The sequence below is a fragment of the Pelodiscus sinensis genome, chromosome 20, assembly GCF_049634645.1.
Source record: "Pelodiscus sinensis isolate JC-2024 chromosome 20, ASM4963464v1, whole genome shotgun sequence".
Taxonomy (NCBI): domain Eukaryota; kingdom Metazoa; phylum Chordata; order Testudines; family Trionychidae; genus Pelodiscus; species Pelodiscus sinensis.
In genome coordinates, this window is record NC_134730.1 from 29,444,475 (window position 1) to 29,466,196 (window position 21,722).

Below are 21,722 nucleotides of genomic sequence, written 5' to 3' on the forward strand. Positions count from 1 at the left end.
AGACACAGCCCTGCACCCGGTCCCACGGCACCAAGCACACCTGTGTGTGCCCAGACACAGCCCTGCACCCGGTCCCCCGGCGCCAAGCACACCTGTGTGTGCACAGACACAGCCCTGCTCCCGGTCCCCCGGCGCCAAGCACACCTGTGTGTGCCCAGACACAGCCCTGCACCCGGTCCCCCGGCGCCAAGCACACCTGTGTGCGCACAGACACAGCCCTGCACCCGGTCCCCCGGCGCCAAGCACACCTGTGTGTGCCCAGACACAGCCCTGCACCCGGTCCCCCGGCGCCAAGCACACCTGTGTGCGCACAGACACAGCCCTGCACCCGGTCCCCCGGCGCCAAGCACACCTGTGTGCGCACAGACACAGCCCTGCACCCGGTCCCCCGGCGCCAAGCACACCTGTGTGTGCACAGACACAGCCCTGCACCCGGTCCCCCGGCGCCAAGCACACCTGTGCGTGCACAGACACAGCCCTGCACCCGGTCCCCCGGCGCCAAGCACACCTGTGTGTGCACAGACACAGCCCTGCACCCGGTCCCCCGGCGCCAAGCACACCTGTGTGTGCACAGACACAGCCCTGCACCCGGTCCCCCGGCGCCAAGCACACCTGTGTGTGCACAGACACAGCCCTGCACCCGGTCCCCCGGCGCCAAGCACACCTGTGTGTGCACAGACACAGCCCTGCACCCGGTCCCCGGCACCAAGCACACCTGTGTGTGCACAGACACAGCCCTGCACCCGGTCCCCCGGCGCCAAGCACACCTGTGTGCGCACAGACACAGCCCTGCACCCGGTCCCCCGGCGCCAAGCACACCTGTGTGTGCACAGACACAGCCCTGCACCCGGTCCCCCGGCGCCAAGCACACCTGTGTGTGCAGACACAGCCCTGCACCCGGTCCCCCGGCACCAAGCACACCCGTGCGTGCACAGACACAGCCCTGCTCCCGGTCCCCCGGCACCAAGCACACCCGTGCGTGCACAGACACAGCCCTGCACCCGGTCCCCCGGCACCAAGCACACCCGTGCGTGCACAGACACAGCCCTGCACCCGGTCCCCCGGCACCAAGCACACCCGTGCGTGCACAGACACAGCCCTGCACCCGGTCCCCCGGCACCAAGCACACCCGTGTGTGCACAGACACAGCCCTGCACCCGGTCCCCCGGCACCAAGCACACCTGTGTGTGCACAGACACAGCCCTGCACCCGGTCCCCCGGCACCAAGCACACCTGTGTGTGCACAGACACAGCCCTGCACCCGGTCCCCCGGCACCAAGCACACCTGTGTGTGCACAGACACAGCCCTGCACCCGGTCCCCCGGCACCAAGCACACCTGTGCGTGCACAGACACAGCCCTGCTCCCGGTCCCCCGGCGCCAAGCACACCTGTGCGTGCACAGACACAGCCCTGCACCCGGTCCCCCGGCGCCAAGCACACCTGTGCGTGCACAGACACAGCCCTGCACCCGGTCCCCCGGCGCCAAGCACACCTGTGCGTGCACAGACACAGCCCTGCACCCGGTCCCCCGGCACCAAGCACACCTGTGTGTGCACAGACACAGCCCTGCACCCGGTCCCCCGGCGCCAAGCACACCTGTGTGTGCACAGACACAGCCCTGCTCCCGGTCCCCCGGCGCCAAGCACACCTGTGTGTGCACAGACACAGCCCTGCTCCCGGTCCCCCGGCGCCAAGCACACCTGTGTGTGCACAGACACAGCCCTGCACCCGGTCCCCCGGCGCCAAGCACACCTGTGTGTGCACAGACACAGCCCTGCACCCGGTCCCCCGGCGCCAAGCACACCTGTGTGTGCACAGACACAGCCCTGCACCCGGTCCCCCGGCGCCAAGCACACCTGTGTGTGCACAGACACAGCCCAGCACCCGGTCCCCCGGCGCCAAGCACACCTGTGTGTGCACAGACACAGCCCTGCACCCGGTCCCCCGGCACCAAGCACACCTGTGTGTGCACAGACACAGCCCTGCACCCGGTCCCCCGGCACCAAGCACACCTGTGTGTGCACAGACACAGCCCTGCACCCGGTCCCCCGGCACCAAGCACACCTGTGTGTGCACAGACACAGCCCTGCACCCGGTCCCCCGGCTCCAAGCACACCCGTGTGCGCACAGACACAGCCCTGCACCCGGTCCCCCGGCACCAAGCACACCCGTGTGTGCACAGACACAGCCCTGCACCCGGTCCCCCGGCGCCAAGCACACCTGTGTGTGCACAGACACAGCCCTGCACCCGGTCCCCCGGCCCCAAGCACACCTGTGTGTGCACAGACACAGCCCTGCACCCGGTCCCCCGGCACCAAGCACACCTGTGTGTGCACAGACACAGCCCTGCACCCGGTCCCCCGGCGCCAAGCACACCTGTGTGTGCACAGACACAGCCCTGCACCCGGTCCCCCGGCACCAAGCACACCTGTGTGTGCACAGACACAGCCCTGCACCCGGTCCCCCGGCACCAAGCACACCCGTGTGCGCACAGACACAGCCCTGCACCCGGTCCCCCAGCACCAAGCACACCCGTGTGTGCACAGACACAGCCCTGCTCCCGGTCCCCCGGCACCAAGCACACCTGTGTGTGCACAGACACAGCCCTGCACCCGGTCCCCCAGCACCAAGCACACCCGTGTGTGCACAGACACAGCCCTGCACCCGGTCCCCCGGCACCAAGCACACCTGTGTGTGCACAGACACAGCCCTGCACCCGGTCCCCCGGCACCAAGCACACCTGTGTGTGCACAGACACAGCCCTGCACCCGGTCCCCCAGCACCAAGCACACCTGTGTGTGCCCAGACACAGCCCTGCACCCTGTCCCCCGGCACCAAGCACACCTGTGCGTGCACAGCCACAGCCCTGCACCCGGTCCTCTGGCACCAAGCACACCTGTGTGTGCACAGACACAGCCCTGCACCCGGTCCCCCGGCACCAAGCACACCTGTGTGTGCACAGACACAGCCCTGCACCCGGTCCCCTGGCACCAAGCACACCTGTGTGTGCACAGACACAGCCCTGCACCCGGTCCCCCGGCACCAAGCACACCTGTGTGTGCACAGACACAGCGCTGCACCCGGTCCCCCGGCACCAAGCACACCTGTGTGTGCACAGACACAGCCCTGCACCCGGTCCCCCGGCACCAAGCACACCTGTGTGTGCACAGACACAGCCCTGCACCCGGTCCCCCGGCGCCAAGCACACCTGTGTGTGCACAGACACAGCCCTGCACCCGGTCCCCCGGCGCCAAGCACACCTGTGTGTGCACAGACACAGCCCTGCACACGGCCCCCGGCGCCAAGCACACCTGCTGGATGGGGCTGGACACACGGTCTGGGGCAGAGACGTTCCCCTCCCCGCTGGGCGTGATGCTGGTAAAAGGCGGGGGTCACAGCTGGGCAGAGCACCGCAAGGGGCATGCAACGCGTCCCCGGGACCAGGAACTGGCAGCGCGCCCACCCGACCCCTGCCATGGGCAAACCTCCCCAGGACAAACATGGCCAAGCAGGGGGCTGTGGCCCGCGAGGGCCGAGCTAGCACCGCTCAGACCCCGGCCTGGCGCCCCACGGCTGCAAGAAACCAGCCCCCTAACAAACCTGGGCCGGCCTGGGACGGGACGAGCCCCACGTGGGCCCAGCCCAGCTGTGAACTGGGCGGGGGAGGGGGAGGGGGGGGGAGAGCGGGAAAAAGTCAACTTTGGGGGCGGGGCACCGCCTGGCCACGCCCTCTGGGGCGGGTTCCATCCCCGGCTAGGCAGGGCACCGCAGTTCCCGGCATGCCTCGCGCGGAACGGCCTGGTGCCGCAATGCATGCTGGGCGCTGTAGTCCCGAGTACGTGGAGGGCGATGCTGCGGCTGGGGCTGGCTCGCGTGGGCCGCTCGCTCTGCCCGCGGCCCCCCGCCCCCCTGCGCCCCGCGGCCCCGCCCCCCTGCACGCGGGCAGGCCCCGGCCCGGCCGACGGGTGCGTGGGGGGGGGTGTCCCTGGCCCAGAGCGGTGTGGGGGGGTGTCCCTGGCCCGGGGGGGTGTCCCTGGCCCGGGGGGGTGTCCCTGGCCCAGGGGGGTGTGTGGGGGGGTGTCCCTGGCCCGGGGGGGTGTCCCTGGCCCGGAGGGGTGTGGAGGGGTGTCCCTGGCCCGGGGGGGTGTCCCTGGCCCGGGGGGGTGTCCCTGGCCCGGGGGGGTGTGGAGGGGTGTCCCTGGCCCGGGGGGGTGTCCCTGGCCCGGGGGGGTGTGTGGGGGTGTCCCTGGCCCGGGGGGGTGTCCCTGGCCCGGGGGGGTGTGTGGGGGGGTGTCCCTGGCCCGGGGGGGTGTCCCTGGCCCGGAGGGGTGTGGAGGGGTGTCCCTGGCCCGGGGGGGTGTCCCTGGCCCGGGGGGGTGTGTGGGGGTGTCCCTGGCCCGGAGGGGTGTGGAGGGGTGTCCCTGGCCCGGGGGGGTGTCCCTGGCCCGGGGGGGTGTCCCTGGCCCGGAGGGGTGTGGAGGGGTGTCCCTGGCCCAGGGGGGGTGTCCCTGGCCCGGAGGGGTGTGGAGGGGTGTCCCTGGCCCGGGGGGGTGTCCCTGGCCCGGAGGGGTGTGGAGGGGTGTCCCTGGCCCGGGGGGGTGTCCCAGGCCCGGAGGGGTGTGTGGGGGTGTCCCTGGCCCGGGGGGGTGTCCCAGGCCCGGAGGGGTGTGTGGGGGTGTCCCTGGCCCGGAGGGGTGTCCCTGGCCCGGGGGGGTGTCCCTGGCCCAGGGGGGGTGTCCCTGGCCCGGAGGGGTGTGGAGGGGTGTCCCTGGCCCGGGGGGGTGTCCCAGGCCCGGAGGGGTGTGTGGGGGTGTCCCTGGCCCGGGGGGGTGTCCCTGGCCCGGAGGGGTGTCCCTGGCCCAGGGGGGGTGTCCCTGGCCCGGAGGGGTGTGTGGGGGTGTCCCTGGCCCGGGGGGGTGTCCCAGGCCCGGAGGGGTGTGTGGGGGTGTCCCTGGCCCGGGGGGGTGTCCCAGGCCCGGAGGGGTGTGTGGGGGTGTCCCTGGCCCGGGGGGGTGTCCCTGGCCCAGGGGGGGTGTCCCTGGCCCGGAGGGGTGTCCCTGGCCCGGAGGGGTGTGTGGGGGTGTCCCTGGCCCGGGGGGTGTCCCAGGCCCGGAGGGGTGTGTGGGGGTGTCCCTGGCCCGGGGGGGTGTCCCAGGCCCGGAGGGGTGTGTGGGGGTGTCCCTGGCCCGGGGGGGTGTCCCTGGCCCGGAGGGGTGTCCCTGGCCCAGGGGGGGTGTCCCTGGCCCGGAGGGGTGTCCCTGGCCCGGAGGGGTGTGGAGGGGTGTCCCTGGCCCAGGGGGGGTGTCCCAGGCCCGGAGGGGTGTGTGGGGGTGTCCCTGGCCCAGGGGGGGTGTCCCAGGCCCGGAGGGGTGCGTGGGGGTGTCCCAGGCCCAGGGGAATGCGGGGGGGGGGGGGGTACCTGGCACGGGGGGAGGCGCCCTGGACGCGGGGAGCACGGGCCCGGCCTAGCCAGACTCACACCGTGCCTTGCCGGCCCTTCTTGCCCAGCTGGCTGTGCTCTCCGCCGGCCCCTCGCCGCCGGCACCAAGCAGCCGGGGGGGCGCAGCCCCACGTGGTGGATCTGCGCAGCGACACGGTGACCAGGCCCAGCCCGGAGATGAGACAGGCCATGGCCCAGGCCGAGGTGGGGGATGACGACTATGGGGAGGACCCGACGGTCAATGGTGAGGCCTGGGAGCAGCCTTGTGGTGTGTGAGCCACGGCAGCCCGTGGGACCTGCCCACGCCTGGTCACAGACAGGCCGCGCTGCCCTGGGGCTGGGGCACCCCTCGGAGCCAGAGAGCGCAGGTTGCCCTAGCTCCACGGCACTGCAGCCTTGGCCCTTCTCCCGCAGACACCCCGGCCCAGCCCCGAAGCCGGGGCGTGGGCAGGCCGCTCGGCAGGGGCTGGCTGGGAGAACCTGCGGGGCTCGTCCATAGCACAGCAGCGTGGCACGTGGCTACTGACGGCCGCGGGCAGGGAAGTGTGTCTGCTCCAGCCCAGCCCTCCCCGTGCGGGTCACAAGCGGGGCAAGAAAGCGGCAGCGGCTGTGGGGGTCCCAAGCCACACGGGGCGGAGGAGCCGGGGGAGGGCAGGTGTGTAGCCCAAAGGGGCGGGGCATCAGCTTCCAGGAACAGGTCCCGATGGGTCTGGGAACTCGGGCTTCCCTCCCCCACACTCCAGTGGGCGGGGCTGCCTCTGCAGGGGCTTCCTGGGGCACTTTCAAAGCCTGTTCCGGAGCAGACCAACCCCCTGCCCCACCCTTCTGCAGGATCCCGAGCCTGGAGCAAATCGCCCACAAGTGCACAGGGGCCATGCACTGGGGCTCGGCCCAGCGGGAGGGCTCCAGGGCAGCAGGGACCCTCCCGCTCTGTGCCCTGTTCCCGCCCCCCACCGAGCACAGCGAGGCTGTGAGCTGCCCCACGTAGGGTGGGAGGCTGGCCCTTGTGCTAAGGCCTCTCCCTCACGCGCAGACCTGTGACTCTTCCCACGCAGAGCTGCAGCGCGTGGCCGCCCAGCTCCTAGGAATGGAGGAGGCTTTGTTTGTGCCAACATCGACCATGGCAAACCTCATCTCCGGTGAGCCGGGGGTGGGCAGGCCGCTCGGCAGGGGCTGGCTGGGAGAACCATAGCACAGCAGCGAGGCACGTGGCTACTGACGGCCGCGGGCAGGGAAGTGTGTCTGCTCCAGCCCAGCCTGGCCCAGCAGGGGGCACTGTGGGGTGCAGGAGCAGTGATGGGGGAGTCCCTGGCTACTCCAGCTTGGCCCAGCAGGGGGCGCTGTGGGGAGGCAGGAGTGGTGGTGGGGGAGTCCCTGGCTACAGCAGGGGGTGGTGTGGGGGGGGACAGAAGCAGTGATGGGGGAGTCCCTGACTACAGCAGGGGGTGCTGAGCGGGGGGGGACGGAAGCAGTGATGGGGGAGACCCTGGCTACAGCACGGGGTGGTGTGGGGGGGGATGGAAACAGTGATGGGGGAGTCCCTGGCTACAGCACGGGGTGGTGTGGGGGGGGTGGAAGCAGTGATGGGGGAGTCCCTGGCTACAGCACGGGGTGGTGTGGGGGGGGCGGAAGCAGTGATGGGGAGTCCCTGGCTACAGCAGGGGGTGGGGGGGGGGCAGAAGCTGTGATGGGGAGTCCCTGGCTACAGCAGGGGGTGCTGAGCGGGGGGGGCGGAAGCTGTGATGGGGAGTCCCTGGCTACAGCAGGGGGTGCTGAGCGGGGGGGCGGAAGCAGTGATGGGGGAGTCCCTGGCTACAGTGGGGGGGGCGGAAGCAGTGATGGGGGAGTCCCTGGCTACAGCAGGGGGTGGTGTGTGGGGGGGGGTGGAAGCAGTGATGGGGAGTCCCTGGCTACAGCAGGGGGCGCTGAGCGGGGGGGGCGGAAGCAGTGATGGGGGAGTCCCTGGCTACAGCAGGGGGTGGTGTGGGGGGGGGGGTGGAAGCAGTGATGGGGAGTCCCTGGCTACAGCAGGGGGCGCTGAGCGGGGGGGGGGCGGAAGCAGTGATGGGGGAGTCCCTGGCTACAGCAGGGGGTGGTGTGGGGGGGGTGGAAGCAGTGATGGGGAGTCCCTGGCTACAGCAGGAGGTGCTGAGCGGGGGGGGGGGGGCGAAAGCAGTGATGGGGAGTCCCTGGCTACAGCAGGGGGTGCTGAGCGGGGGGGGCGGAAGCAGTGATGGGGAGTCCCTGGCTACAGCAGGGGGCGCTGAGCGGGGGGGGGCGGAAGCTGTGATGGGGAGTCCCTGGCTACAGCAGGGGGCGCTGAGCAGGGGGTTGGAAGCAGTGATGGGGAGTCCCTGGCTACAGCAGGGGGCGCTGAGCAGGGGGTTGGAAGCAGTGATGGGGAGTCCCTGGCTACAGCAGGGGGCGCTGAGCGGGGGGGTCGGAAGCAGTGATGGGGAGTCCCTGGCTACAGCAGGGGGTGCTGAGCGGGGGGGTCGGAAGCAGTGATGGGGAGTCCCTGGCTACAGCAGGGGGCGCTGAGCGGGGGGGGTCGGAAGCAGTGATGGGGAGTCCCTGGCTACAGCAGGGGGCGCTGAGCGGGGGGGGTCGGAAGCAGCGATGGGGAGTCCCTGGCTACAGCAGGGGGCGCTGAGCGGGGGGGTCGGAAGCAGTGATGGGGGCGTCTCTGGCTACTCCAGCCCAGCCTAGCCCAGCAGGGGCACTGTGGGGGGGGGAGATCCCAGCTAATACCACCCCAGCCTGTGGGGGGTGTGTTCTGGATCAGGGCAACACCAGTGGTTCAGGGGCAGCTGGGCTGTTTCAGGCGGTTCTGTGACGGTGGGGGGGGCAGTTCCTGGCTCTGGGGGCTCAGTCAGGGTCTGGCTTTTGTGGCAGCTGTTCCCAGGAGACAGGCAGGCACATGGCACAGCTTGCGACTCCCCCTCCAGGCTGCTCTGTGTCCAGGGCCTCCCCTTCCCCCGCCTGCCCCGCCTCACTGCCGCCCTCTCTTGTGCAGTGATGTGCCATTGCCAGCGCCGGGGGGCGCAGCTGTTCGTCGGGAGGGAGGCCCATCTGCATGTCTTCGAGCAGGGAGGGGCTGCGCAGGTACGCGGCGCTTGGCTCCCTCCCCGGGGCAGCGTTGGCTGGGCAGGTGGTGATCCCGACTGGGGAGAGTTGCCCGGACCCTGCTGGGGCGGCGGGAAGGGGCCGGGAACGCACCAGCAGCAGCCCCTGCCTCCCCAGCGGGGGGTGGCTCCACACGCTGCCGTGTCTGGCGTGAGCAGGGGCGGAGTGGGGCCACAACCCCAGGAACGAATCCCCGTGTGGCTGCTGCCCCGGACAGGCGGGTGCGCGGCCAGCAGCCCTGCCCTGCGCCGAGCTCGGGAGCTGCCCGTTGCTCTACCGTGGAGGGGCAGGGGTGTCTGGGGGGGGGGGGGGGAGCAGCAAGGGCCGGAGTTCTCGGCAGCTCACGGCAGGTTGGTGAATCCTGGTCACTGCTGCCCCCGTGGCCACGCTCAGCACAGCCTTGGGGACAAATTCCCTGGGAGGCTTTGCCCAGGAACTCGGCCCCTGGGCCGCAGGCCTTCCCCAAGGCTCGGGCTGTCTTGGCTTGTGAAAGGGGCTCGGGCGCAGCCCCACCCTGGGGAGACACTCGGCGGCACCAGGCCATGGCAGAGCCGGCAGGGACCCTGGCTTGTGGATTGGGCAGGGAGCCATGGTCAGAGGTTTGCCCCCAGGCCGGAGCAGGGCTCCCCACAATCACCGTGTGTCCCGGGCGCAGGTAGCCGGGGTCCATTCCCAGGTGCTGCAGGACCTGCCAGATGGCACCTTGGACCTCGACGAGCTGGAGGCTGCAATCCGCGCAGGCCACGGCAGCCGGTACCACCCTCGCTCGGCGCTCGTCTGCCTGGAGAACACCCACAGCTCCGCAGGAGGCCGGGTGCTCCCCCTGGCCTACCTCAGGGAGGTGCGTCTCAGGCCACAGGGACCCGAGGGTGCTGTTCCCAGGGATGCCTGTCCCACTGCCTGCCTGCTGGGCCTGTTCTCGCCTGGCCTCCGCCCCGCCCGTCACCGGCCCCCAGGCGCCATCCAGGGCTACTGGTCTGGCAGTTCAAGAGCCAACTGCTGCTCTGCCTGCCAGCTGCCCTCGGTGCCCCACATCACAGGGCTCGCTGGCCGGGGGGGCAGCCCCACAGGCAGGGCCCTGCCTGAGCCCGAGTGGCTGAGTTGGGTGGGACTGGACAGCAGCCTGCCGTGGACCCCGGGGTCCAGCACACCAGCCTCTGGCAGCTCTGGGGCTTCCCCTCCAGCTGCCCCACCCCCCACCTTTCTCCTCCCCAGGTGCACCTGCTGGCCGAGCGCTACGGGCTGCGTGTGCACATGGACGGGGCGCGGCTGCTGAACGCGGCTGTGGCACAGGCCGTGTCCCCGGCTCAGATCGCCCAGCACTGCGACTCCGTCTCCCTCTGCTTCTCCAAGGTGTGTCCGGAGACGGTTCCTGTGGGGCAGCAGCAGCCCGTGGCGGTGGCTCTGACTCCCTCTCTTGGCAGCGCAGGGGCTGGGTGCGCCGGCCGGGGCGCTGGTCGCCGGGAGCCGAGGGTTCGTGGCGGAGGCATGGCGCGTGCGGAAGCTCCTCGGCGGAGGGATGCGCCAGGCGGGGGTGCTGGCGGCGGCTGCACGTGTGGGCCTGGAGCGCATGGAGGAGACGCTGCAGAGAGACCATGACAACGCCCGCAGCTTTGCCCAAGGTGCCTGCAGGGGCCCTGTGCCCGTGGGGGGCCAGCGCTGCAGGGTCGGGAGGCAGCGGGACCCCGCTGGGCGGCAGCACTGGGGCTGAGCTCAGGGATAAGCCCCGTGTCCTGGCCCCTCCTCGGCCCTCGAGTGCCCAGAGCTCGGCCTGCGGCCTTGGTCTCCCTGGGCAGGGCCCATCCAGCTTGGAGCTCCCGGGGGGTCAGAAGGGAAACTTGGTGCCTTCCCACCTGCAAGGGTAGAGCCTGGCCCCCTGGGAGCCGCGTTCCCAGGAGCCCCCTGTGCCATGGCGCTGGGCAGCCAGCGCCTAAGGGCCCGTGTCCTCCCCAGGCGTCCGGGAGCTCGACTCGCCCATCTGCTGCGTGGAGCCCCGGGCCGTGGAGACCAATATGGTGCTGGTGACGGTGGCCGCGCCCTGGCTGCACCCCGCGGAGCTGTGTGAGCGCCTGCAGGCCGTGAGCGAGGAGGAGGTGGCCGCGACGGGAAGCGCTGTCAGCGTGCGGCTCTTCCCCTGGGCAGCCCGCTCCCTGCGGGCCGTCTGGCACTGCGACGTCTCCGCACGGGACACCCAGCTGGCCACCGCCAAGCTGCGGTTCGTGGCCGAGCAGTGCAGGCGGGAGCGCAGCGCCGGGCCCTAGGGTCGGCTGGGGGCGGGCGGGAGTGCGGCGCTGGGGCCAGCTGGGGGTGGGCGGGAGCGCGGCGCTGGGGCCGGCTGGGGGCGGGCGGGAGCGCGGCGCTGGGGCCGGCTGGGGGCGGGCGGGAGCGCGGCGCTGGGGCCGGCTGGGGGCGGGCGGGAGCGGCCGGGAGCGCGGTGCTGGTGCCGGCTGGGGGCAGGCGGGAGCGTGATGCTGGGGCCGGCCGGGGGCGGGCGGGAGCGTGATGCTGGGGGCGGGCGGGAGCGTGATGCCGGGGGCGGGCGGGAGCCTCACAGGGGAGCCCGGCCCTTTGTGTGCTGGCTGGCCGAGGCCGGGCAGGCATCTCCCTCACAGCCTCGGGCTCACCTGGGAAGCGTGGGGCCGCCGGGCCCCTGGCAGCGGGTGTCGCACGGCCTGTGCGGTGCGTTACCCTGCCCAGCGGCCCACTTGTGCCAGGCTGCCCGAGCCACCGGCTCACCCGGCCCAGCTGGAGCTCCTCCCTGTGCCTCCAGAGCCCCGGGGACGCAGCGGCCCCCAGAGGCTCAGCGCGTGGCCCCTCTGCCAGGGCTGCCAGGTGTCCGGTTTGAGCCGGCCAGTCGGGCACTGGAGCTCTGTGCCCAGGGAACAAGCGGAGCCGGGGGTGCTGCCCGTGCTGTCAATCAGAGGATGTCGCTTGTGATGGAATGTCAAGTGTGTCCGGTATTTTTGTTGAAATCTGGCAACCCCCCCCCCCCTCTTCCCACAATGCCCCTGGGCAATCCGGGCTGACCCGGCCCCGGGTGCAGCAGGCTGTGGGGTGAGCGCTGCGCTCCAGCTCTGGGATTTCTGGGCTCCCGCCACACCCAGGGGATGGGGGAGCAGCTGCCCGGAGCTGGCTCTGGGGTCTTGCCCAGATGCAGGGCTGGAGGGGCCGCCGCAGCCTTTGCTGGCCCAGCAGGTTTGCACCAGTTTGGTGCTGGAGCCAACAGCCAAGTCCCCTCAGGGTCCTCCAGGCACCGAGTCCCTGCCCCCCTCCTGGCACCTGTGGCCCCGGGGCTGCCCTGGGCTGTGGGCAGAGCCTGTGGGGCGGGGCCGGCCGGCTGAGCGCTCCCCTGGGGGCCGGCATGGAGTCCCTGGCTGAACGCTCCCTTCCCTGTGGGCACTGGGAGAGGCTGCGCGTCCCTACAGCTCAGCGAGGAACCTGGGCTGTTGGCTGGGTCCCTGCGGGGCCCAGCTCGGCTCCCCCCAGATCTCTCTGCACGCGGGTGAGGCCAGGCAGGGCTCCCTGGGGGCTCTGTCCGTGGGGCTGCCCGGGGCTCGGGGCCAGTGGCTGGGCGGAGGGAAGCGTGAGGGGACCAGACCAGAGGGGGTGCAGGGGCCTGTGAACCCCTCCCCCGAGAGGCCTGGGCTCTGCAACCAGCCCTTCCACCCTCTGGCCGGAGACAAGCGCCCACTTGGGCCCCAGGCCTTTGGCCTTGCTGCTGCCCCGCTGGGGCGGGTGGCTCCAACCACAGACAAGTGCTGGCTGTGGAATCCCTTTATTGCGGGGGGCAGGGGGGCAGAGCAGAGGGGGCGGGGCAGAGTGGGGCTGGCGGGGGGGGGGGGGGGGGGCAGTGGATGCTCTCGCAGCCCCAGCAGCAGGGGGCTGAGGCAGGCTGGGCCCATGGAGGCTGCAGGCACAAAGGGCTCAGGCCAGGGCTGGCGGCCCCTTGGCCCTGCTGGGCTTCCCTGCTCTGCTCCTGCCCCAGCCCCAGCCCCAGTGCCTGGCTGCTGCCCCGGGCTCCTCCTTGTCCCCCTCTCCCTGCTGCCTCCGGGTGGGAAGGGGCAGGCACCCGGCATTTCCGTTGGCTCGGGGCGCCGGCTGCCCAGCCCAGCCCTGCGTAGGAAGCCAGGCTGCCCAGTACCCGGCAGCAGGGGCCGTGGCGCCACGAGAGCCCCCGGGGATGGCGGGTGGCATGCGGGGGGCCCTGCCCACGGCCCTGCGGCTCACGTGGCCACGGCGCGGGCGGCTGGCTGCGGGCCCAGGCGCCGGGCAGCGAGCAGGAGCAGGGAGCCGGCCAGCACCTCTGTGCTGCAGGAGAGCCAGGCCAGCGCCATGGCCCAGCCAAAGCGGATGTGGACGTGCTCCCAGGGCGGCCGGTCGTACGTGCGGACGGTCTCGGCGAAGGCGGCCCCTGAGTAGCGGATGTAGGTGCAGATCCCCGCCAGCGTCAGCAGGCCTGCGGGGCAGAGGGGGCAGGGCTGAGCATGCGGCCGGCGGCTCCGAGTCCTTCGCCAGGCCTGAGCCCCGCTGCCTCCCATGGGGTGGGGACCTACCGGCTGCCCGTGGTTCCCCCCAGCCCCCGGGCCCTGCTGGCAGCACATCCAGAGCAACAGCTGCCAGGCTCAGACCCTCTAGCCCCAGGGCCCATGGCCTCCGCACTGCTGAGAATGGGGCCCGGCCAAGGGGGCTGCAGCCCAGACGCCACCGCCGAGGGTTGGTTGCCTGGTGGTGAGAGATGGAGCAAGCGCCGTGCGGCTGGGGGGCAAAGAGCCAGTGCTGCAGAGAGGCTGGCCAGGCACGGGGCCGGGTGGCTGCTTTCCTCCGGCCCGGGAGGGGGACAAAGCACAGAGCCCCCTTCCCGTGGCGCCAGGGAGCCAGTCGCTCATGTGGCTCTTCTCTGGCCACGAAGACTCCTCAGTCACCCCCCACCAGGGGAGGGGGAGGGTCCAGCCCCCCGAGGGGCCGTTTCCTAGCAGAGACTGGCAGCTTTACCGGGGCTCCCTGCCCTGGGCTCGGGTCGGGTCCCCGGAGAGCTCGGGGCAGCCAGGCCCAGGGAGAGCCGCAAACACGCAGTCTGGTGCCCGCCACCACTCGCTGCGCAGCCCAGGTTGGGCGCCTGGCGCTTCGCTCCCTCCAAGCTAGGCCTCTGGATCCTGTCCTTGGCCACGCGCGGCCGCAAGGGGCAGACTGGCCAGCCGAGAGCAGGCTGCTGGGGAGGGTGAAGAGTCCAGCCCTGCCAAGGGGGCGAGCAGGCTCCCCCGGCCTGTAGTGCCGGCCCCCTTCGGCTGCCCCCACATGTGCCTGTCCCCCTAGCAGGGAAAGGGGGCCCAGCCCCCAACTCCTCCCCCCCGTCAGCAGAGCGCCCCCTGCCCCACCCGCTGTGACTCAGACACAAGGAGTGGCCGAGGGACAACTCAAGTCACAGGAAGAAATATGGGCTTAATTTACAGGCTGGACGGCGGCCAGAGAGGGGGCAGGGCTGGGCAGCTCCTGGCTCGTCCCCGAGCACAGACAGGAGGGGCTGCAGCTCGTAGACCTTGGGGAAACTGAGCCAGCCCTGCCCCCACGGGGCCTGCGCTCTCCTGAACTCCCACCGGGCACTGGCCCCGTTTGTGCAGCGCCTAGCGCCAAGGGGGCACGGCCACAACAGCAACATGCCCCCTCCCTCGCCCCACGTGGGCTGGGAACAGCTGGCACCCCTTTCCCTGGGTCAGTGGCAGTCCCTGGTGGCCTGTACTGGGAGGGGTCCGTAGCTCTGGGCTCAGGGAGCCCCGCACTGCACTTCCCTCCCCAGCCCGACACCCTGAGCAGCTGGAAGGAAAGGGCCCCGAACCACCAGGAAGTCCAGGGTGCTGCCCACCCCCGTCGGCCTAGCCTGAGCCAGTGACTGGGCCCTGCTGGTGACACCCCATGAATAGCGTGTCCCAGCGGGAGGTGGCCTGGAATCCCAGGGCTGGCTCAGCAGCAGGGCCCCAGGGAGAGCTGGGGCCCCGTACGCCACGTCCACCCACAGGCACTCACCTCCCAGCAGCAGGGCCCCAGGGAGAGCCGGGCCCCGTACGCCACGTCCGCCCACAGGCACTCACCTCCCAGCAGCAGGGCCCCAGGGAGAGCCGGGCCCCGTACCCCACGTCCGCCCACAGGCACTCCCCTCCCAGCAGCAGGGCCCCAGGGAGAGCTGGGGCCCCGTACCCCACGTCCTCCCACAGGCACTCACCTCCCAGCAGCAGGGCCCCAGGGAGAGCTGGGGCCCCGTACGCCACGTCCACCCACAGGCACTCACCTCCCAGCAGCAGGGCCCCAGGGAGAGCTGGGGCCCCGTACGCCACGTCCACCCACAGGCACTCACCTCCCAGCAGCAGGGCCCCAGGGAGAGCCGGGCCCCGTACCCCACGTCCGCCCACAGGCACTCACCTCCCAGCAGCAGGGCCCCAGGGAGAGCCGGGCCCCGTACCCCACGTCCGCCCACAGGCACTCACCTCCCAGCAGCAGGGCCCCAGGGAGAGCCGGGCCCCGTACGCCACGTCCGCCCACAGGCACTCACCTCCCAGCAGCAGGGCCCCAGGGAGAGCCGGGCCCCGTACGCCACGTCCGCCCACAGGCACTCACCTCCCAGCAGCAGGGCCCCAGGGAGAGCCGGGCCCCGTACCCCACGTCCTCCCACAGGCACTCACCTCCCAGCAGCAGGGCCCCAGGGAGAGCCGGGCCCCGTACCCCACGTCCGCCCACAGGCACTCACCTCCCAGCAGCAGGGCCCCAGGGAGAGCCGGGCCCCGTACCCCACGTCCGCCCACAGGCACTCACCTCCCAGCAGCAGGGCCCCAGGGAGAGCCGGGCCCCGTACCCCACGTCCGCCCACAGGCACTCACCTCCCAGCAGCAGGGCCCCAGGGAGAGCCGGGCCCCGTACCCCACGTCCACCCACAGGCACTCACCTCCCAGCAGCAGGGCCCCAGGGAGAGCCGGGCCCCGTACCCCACGTCCGCCCACAGGCACTCACCTCCCAGCAGCAGGGCCCCAGGGAGAGCCGGGCCCCGTACGCCACGTCCGCCCACAGGCACTCACCTCCCAGCAGCAGGGCCCCAGGGAGAGCCGGGCCCCGTACCCCACGTCCGCCCACAGGCACTCACCTCCCAGCAGCAGGGCCCCAGGGAGAGCCGGGCCCCGTACCCCACGTCCACCCACAGGCACTCACCTCCCAGCAGCAGGGCCCCAGGGAGAGCCGGGCCCCGTACGCCACGTCCGCCCACAGGCACTCACCTCCCAGCAGCAGGGCCCCAGGGAGAGCCGGGCCCCGTACCCCACGTCCGCCCACAGGCACTCACCTCCCAGCAGCAGGGCCCCAGGGAGAGCCGGGCCCCGTACCCCACGTCCGCCCACAGGCACTCACCTCCCAGCAGCAGGGCCCCAGGGAGAGCCGGGCCCCGTACCCCACGTCCTCCCACAGGCACTCACCTCCCAGCAGCAGGGCCCCAGGGAGAGCCGGGCCCCGTACCCCACGTCCGCCCACAGGCACTCACCTCCCAGCAGCAGGGCCCCAGGGAGAGCTGGGGCCCCGTACCCCACGTCCGCCCACAGGCACTCACCTCCCAGCAGCAGGGCCCCAGGGAGAGCCGGGCCCCGTACCCCACGTCCGCCCACAGGCACTCACCTCCCAGCAGCAGGGCCCCAGGGAGAGCCGGGCCCCGTACCCCACGTCCGCCCACAGGCACTCACCTCCCAGCAGCAGGGCCCCAGGGAGAGCCGGGCCCCGTACCCCACGTCCGCCCACAGGCACTCACCTCCCAGCAGCAGGGCCCCAGGGAGAGCCGGGCCCCGTACCCCACGTCCGCCCACAGGCACTCACCTCCCAGCAGCAGGGCCCCAGGGAGAGCCGGGCCCCGTACCCCACGTCCGCCCACAGGCACTCACCTCCCAGCAGCAGGGCCCCAGGGAGAGCCGGGCCCCGTACCCCACGTCCGCCCACAGGCACTCACCTCCCAGCAGCAGGTAGCAGCCGGTGAGGAGCAGCAGCTGGCAGTTCTGTGCCAAGGAGCTGACCACGCCGCACATCCAGCCAAGCACGAGCAGGATGAGGCTGAGGGGCAGCATGACCACGAAGGCCCGGTGCATGCCTGGCAGGGCACAGCAACATGGCCTCAGGCGGCCGCGGGGACGTGGGCCCGGCCCTGCTCCGCGCCCGCCAGGAAAGATGAGCCTGCAGCAGGCGCGGGCCCCCGGCAGAGCCCCCTCCCCCAGCAATGCAGGGACCCCCCCAAGTGCAGGGGTCCTGAGCAGAGGGGCACAGTGGGCTCCCCTCCCTGCTACAAGCAAGCCCCAGACTGGTCCCCCGGGGCCCAGGGAGACTCACAGATGAGGTGCTGCAGGGCCGTGGGCACCTCCTGGCTCTCACTCCCAAACGGGTCGATCAATGGGATGCAGCCATTCCCCCCTGGGAAGGAGAGGAGAGAACAGCCCAGCTGCCTGGGGGTGTCTGGGTGATGCTGCAGCTCCTTCCACCAGAGCCGCCCCCCCCTTGCTGGTGGCTGTTAACCCTTCCTTGCAGGGGGTGACAAGGTTATTTTACAAGGGCCACCGATTGCTCCCCCATAGGTCTGTGCTGCCTTCAGCGCTGGGCACCTGGGAGCAGCAGCCGGAACGCTGGCTGGGCACCCAGCGCTGAAGGCAGCACCCGCCACCCGCAGTGCACAAGGAGGGGAGCCAGACCGCCCCACGCGCCCCTGACTTGTGCTGCTGCCTGCGGAGCTGGGCACCAGAGAGCCGCTGCTAAGGCCCCAGCTCTGCAGGCAGCAGTGCAGAAAGAGAGGCCACCACACAGCGTGCTGGTCCACCCTCCCCTCTGCTCTGCTGCTGGTAGCTCTGCCTTCCGGCTGGACTCCCAGCACCCGCCAGCTGTGCAGAAAGAGAGGCCCCCACGCAGCGTGCTGGTCCACCCTCCCCTCTGCTCTGCTGCTGGTAGCTCTGCCTTCCGGCTGGACTCCCAGCACCCGCCAGCTGTGCAGAAAGAGAGGCCACCACGCAGCGTGCTGGTCCACCCTCCCCTCTGCTCTGCTGCTGGTAGCTCTGCCTTCCAGCCGGACTCCCAGCACCCGCCAGCTGTGCAGAAAGAGAGGCCACCACGCAGCGTGCTGGTCCACCCTCCCCTCTGCTCTGCTGCTGGTAGCTCTGCCTTCCGGCTGGACTCCCAGCACCCGCCAGCTGTGCAGAAAGAGAGGCCACCACGCAGCGTGCTGGTCCACCCTCCCCTCTGCTCTGCTGCTGGTAGCTCTGCCTTCCAGCCGGACTCCCAGCACCCGCCAGCTGTGCAGAAAGAGAGGCCCCCACGCAGCGTGCTGGTCCACCCTCCCCTCTGCTCTGCTGCTGGTAGCTCTGCCTTCTGGCTGGACTCCCAGCACCCGCCAGCTGTGCAGAAAGAGAGGCCCCCACGCAGCGTGCTGGTCCACCCTCCCCTCTGCTCTGCTGCTGGTAGCTCTGCCTTCCGGCTGGACTCCCAGCACCCGCCAGCAGTGCAGAAAGAGAGGCCCCCACGCAGCGTGCTGGTCCACCCTCCCCTCTGCTCTGCTGCTGGTAGCTCTGCCTTCCGGCTGGACTCCCAGCACCCGCCAGCAGTGCAGAAAGAGAGGCCCCCACGCAGCGTGCTGGTCCACCCTCCCCTCTGCTCTGCTGCTGGTAGCTCTGCCTTCCAGCTGGACTCCCAGCACCCGCCAGCAGTGCAGAAAGAGAGGCCCCCACGCAGCGTGCTGGTCCACCCTCCCCTCTGCTCTGCTGCTGGTAGCTCTGCCTTCCGGCTGGACTCCCAGCACCCGCCAGCTGTGCAGAAAGAGAGGCCCCCACGCAGCGTGCTGGTCCACCCTCCCCTCTGCTCTGCTGCTGGTAGCTCTGCCTTCCAGCTGGACTCCCAGCACCCGCCAGCAGTGCAGAAAGAGAGGCCACCACGCAGCGTGCTGGTCCACCCTCCCCTCTGCTCTGCTGCTGGTAGCTCTGCCTTCTGGCTGGACTCCCAGCACCCGCCAGCTGTGCAGAAAGAGAGGCCACCACGCAGCGTGCTGGTCCACCCTCCCCTCTGCTCTGCTGCTGGTAGCTCTGCCTTCCGGCTGGACTCCCAGCACCCGCCAGCTGTGCAGAAGCATGGACACAGCACTGCAAGCCGTCCCGCGCCGCCCTGAGTCCTCTGCGGGTCAGGACACGCCAGCGCCGCCGCTGTAAAACTCCGAAATCATGAACCGGGCAGGGGGTGGAGTCTCCAGCCCCGGAGTTTTGAAGTCCCGCTGGACAAGCCCTGGCTGGGACGACTGAGTCGGGGTCGGTCCTGCTGTGGGCAGGGGCTGGACTTGAGGATTCCTGAGGTCTCTGCCGGCCCTGGGGTTCTATGAAATTTACCATTTTAAAAACCCCATGACCATGACATTGACCAAAATGGATGGCAACTTCGGTAGGGCCTGTGGAGCTTTCCTGACCCTCTGTCCTGCTTTTCTCTGGGAGCCCAGGGATGCTACGGCCCCAGCAGGGCAGGGTACAGCCCAGGGCAGGGCTGTGTTTGCTGGTGATGTCCTGAAGCAGGACTCTCCCCCTGCAGGTGCCCAGTGCCCTCCCTGTGGAAGGGGGAGGGGGCCCTGTCTGCCCCATGGCCTGGGTTCTGCTCCTGAAGCCACAGGCCTTGGCTGGGGCTGGGCAGAGTTGTGTGCACGGCCAGGAGACGGGGGTCCACCGGCTCCTAAGCAAGGCAAGTGTGGTTCCCCCTGCCAGCCACGGCTCCTGCAGGGGGGCTCAGTGCAAACCTGGCACCTGCGAGTGGGGGGGGGGTGAGTGTCCGGCTCCCTCCACGCTCCAGTGGCAGGCTGAGAAGCAGAAACTCCTGCTGCCTGGACGCTGCCGAACAGAGCGACTGGGGGCAGGAAACGCAGCACCGCAGGGACCGGCCGATGAACCCCCGTCCCCCCCCAGCCAGCCACCTAACAATCAGCCAGGGCCAGTCCCCCCTCCCCCTCCACAGGCCCATGGGAGCGAAGGGCCTGGGGGGCAGCGGGGCAGGCAGACTGACGAGCCTGGGGGGCAGGGAAAGGCTGCAGGTGGCAGCCCCCTTCCAGGCCAACCGGGGACAGGCCCTGCAGGGCTACTGACCAGCAGACTGCGGGGGGGGGGGGGTGAGCCCCCTCCCCAGGGCCGGCTTCTAACAGCCCCACCCCAGCTAGCAGGGACCTAGCTCACGGGGGCGCTGCTTGGGCACGGCCCCGCCCCACACCCCCTGCCAGGCTGAGAGCCGGGCCTGACACGGGTCCCACCCAGCCCGGCTCAGTGGCGCTCAGCCCCGCCCCCGCCCCCGCCCCCGCCCCCGGACGTACGGACAGCGGGGCGAGCCCTGAGCCTGGGGTCGCCGCAGGGAGGGGGCCGGGGCGGGTGGAGCCGAGGGGCCGGTCCAGCCGGCACGTGGCGAGGGGCGCTCGCTGCGCGCAGCGCGGGGTGGCCGGAGCGCACGGGCTGGGCGGGGCACAGGGCACTGCTCCGGGGAAGCTCACGGCCGGGCTGGCGCGGGGAGGGGGTGCCCAAGGGCCGGTACCTTCGCAGACCCGCCAGAGCCCGGAGTGGGAGCTGAGCGACTCCGGGTCCCGCGCCGGCTCCACCCGCACCAGGTACCAATGGTCCGAGCCGATGGCCACGGCCAGGAGCGCGAAGCTGAGCGCGCCGCAGAGCGCAGCGCCCAGGCACAGGGGTCCCGCGCCCCGCCCCATCGGGCCGAGCCCGTCGCTGCTGCCGCCTCTGCCCCGCGCGCTCTGGGGAGCCGGGTCCGTGCGCGCCCCGCCGGTGTCCGGGCGTCTCGGGCCGTGCGCGGCGGGGGGCGGGGCGGGGCGGGGCGGGCAGCCCGAGCCTGGCACTTCGCCCCCCGCCGCCGCTCCGCGCCCGGTGCCCGCCCATGGGAACCCCCGGCTGCCGGCCCCCGAGGTACGGCCTGGGGGGCGCAGCCCGGCCGCGGGGACAGCAGAGGCTCTGACCCGGCTCCCAGCCCCTCGGCGCCCCAGCGGAACAGCTGGGTGCCCGGGAGGGGGGGGGTCAGGGGCAGGGCTGGGTGCCCGAGAGGGGGGGTCAGGGCAGGACTGGGTGCCCAGGAGGGGGGGTCAGGGGCAGGGCTGGGTACCCGGGGGGGTCAGGGGCAGGGCTGGGTGCCCGGGGGGGGTCAGGGGCAGGGCTGGGTGCCCGGGGGGCGGCAGGGCTGGGTGCCCAGGAGGGGGGGGGGTCAGGGGCAGGACTGGGTGCCCAGGAGGGGGCGCCAGGGGCAGGGCTGGGTGCCCAGGAGGGGGGGAGCAGGGGCAGGGCTGGGTGCCCGGGAGGGGGGTGCCAGGGGCAGGGCTGGGTGCCCAGGAGGGGGGGTGCCAGGGGCAGGGCTGGGTGCCCAGGAGGGGGGGGGTCAGGGGCAGGGCTGGGTGCCCAGGAGGGGGGGGGGTCAGGGGCAGGGCTGGGTGCCCAGGGGGGGGGGGGTCAGGGGCAGGGCTGGGTGCCCAGGAGGGGGGGGGTCAGGGGCAGGGCTGGGTGCCCAGGAGGGGGGGAGCAGGGGCAGGGCTGGGTGCCCAGGAGGGGGGGTCAGGGGCAGGGCTGGGTGCCCGGGAGGGGGGGTGCCAGGGGCAGGGCTGGGTGCCCGGGAGGGGGGGATCAGGGGCAGGGCTGGGTGCCCGGGAGGGGGGGGTCAGGGGCAGGGCTGGGTGCCCGGGAGGGGGGGGTCAGGGGCAGGGCTGGGTGCCCAGGAGGGGGGGTGCCAGGGGCAGGGCTGGGTGCCCAGGAGAGGGGGGTGCCAGGGGCAGGGCTGGGTGCCCAGGAGGGGGGGTGCCAGGGGCAGAGCTGGGTGCCCAGGAGGGGGGGTGCCAGGGGCAGGGCTGGGTGCCCAGGAGGGGGGGTCAGGGGCAGGGCTGGGTGCCCGGGGGGGGTGCCAGGGGCAGGGCTGGGTGCCCGGGGGGGGGATCAGGGGCAGGGCTGGGTGCCCGGGAGGGGGGTCAGGGCAGGACTGGGTGCCCGGGAGGGGGGGGGTTAGGGGCAGGGCTGGGTGCCCGGGAGGGGGGGGTCAGGGGCAGGGCTGGGTGCCCGAGAGGGGGGGTCAGGGCAGGACTGGGTGCCCAGGAGGGGGGGTCAGGGGCAGGGCTGGGTGCCCGGGGGGCACCAGGGGCAG

General features: G+C 72.1%; 2 protein-coding genes across 2 annotated transcripts; one reads left to right on the plus strand and one right to left on the minus strand.

The window, feature by feature from the left end:
* The first annotated feature begins 3,811 nt into the window (after positions 1-3,811).
* Positions 3,812-10,897, plus strand: LOC142819149 (uncharacterized). Its single transcript, XM_075904165.1, has 8 exons — positions 3,812-3,966; positions 5,510-5,685; positions 6,497-6,580; positions 8,458-8,546; positions 9,223-9,408; positions 9,783-9,920; positions 9,997-10,189; positions 10,521-10,897. Exons 1-8 carry the CDS (start codon positions 3,815-3,817, stop codon positions 10,826-10,828), a joined length of 1,326 nt encoding a protein of 441 aa, XP_075760280.1. The 5' UTR covers positions 3,812-3,814; the 3' UTR covers positions 10,829-10,897.
* Positions 10,898-12,378: 1,481 nt separating this feature from the next.
* TMEM235 (transmembrane protein 235) lies at positions 12,379-20,578 on the minus strand. The gene is made up of 4 exons (XM_075904170.1): positions 20,124-20,578; positions 16,917-16,997; positions 16,543-16,680; positions 12,379-13,023 (listed from the first exon to the last, which is right to left on the minus strand). The coding sequence occupies exons 1-4, from the start codon at positions 20,293-20,295 to the stop codon at positions 12,791-12,793; spliced, it is 624 nt and encodes a 207-aa protein (XP_075760285.1). The 5' UTR covers positions 20,296-20,578; the 3' UTR covers positions 12,379-12,790.
* Positions 20,579-21,722: the final 1,144 nt, after the last annotated feature.

Bases quoted from the DNA above. Each gene is read 5' to 3' on its own strand.
- LOC142819149 (XM_075904165.1), top strand. From the start codon at position 3,815: ATGCTGGGCGCTGTAGTCCCGAGTACGTGGAGGGCGATGCTGCGGCTG. The intron at 5,686-6,496 runs GTGAGGCCTGGG...CTTCCCACGCAG, and splicing joins GGAGGACCCGACGGTCAATG to AGCTGCAGCGCGTGGCCGCC. The intron at 9,409-9,782 runs GTGCGTCTCAGG...TCTCCTCCCCAG, and splicing joins CCCTGGCCTACCTCAGGGAG to GTGCACCTGCTGGCCGAGCG.
- TMEM235 (XM_075904170.1), bottom strand. From the start codon at position 20,295: ATGGGGCGGGGCGCGGGACCCCTGTGCCTGGGCGCTGCGCTCTGCGGC. The intron at 16,681-16,916 runs GTGAGTCTCCCT...GTGCCCTGCCAG, and splicing joins GGCCCTGCAGCACCTCATCT to GCATGCACCGGGCCTTCGTG. The intron at 13,024-16,542 runs GTGAGTGCCTGT...TCTGCCCCGCAG, and splicing joins CTGCTACCTGCTGCTGGGAG to GCCTGCTGACGCTGGCGGGG.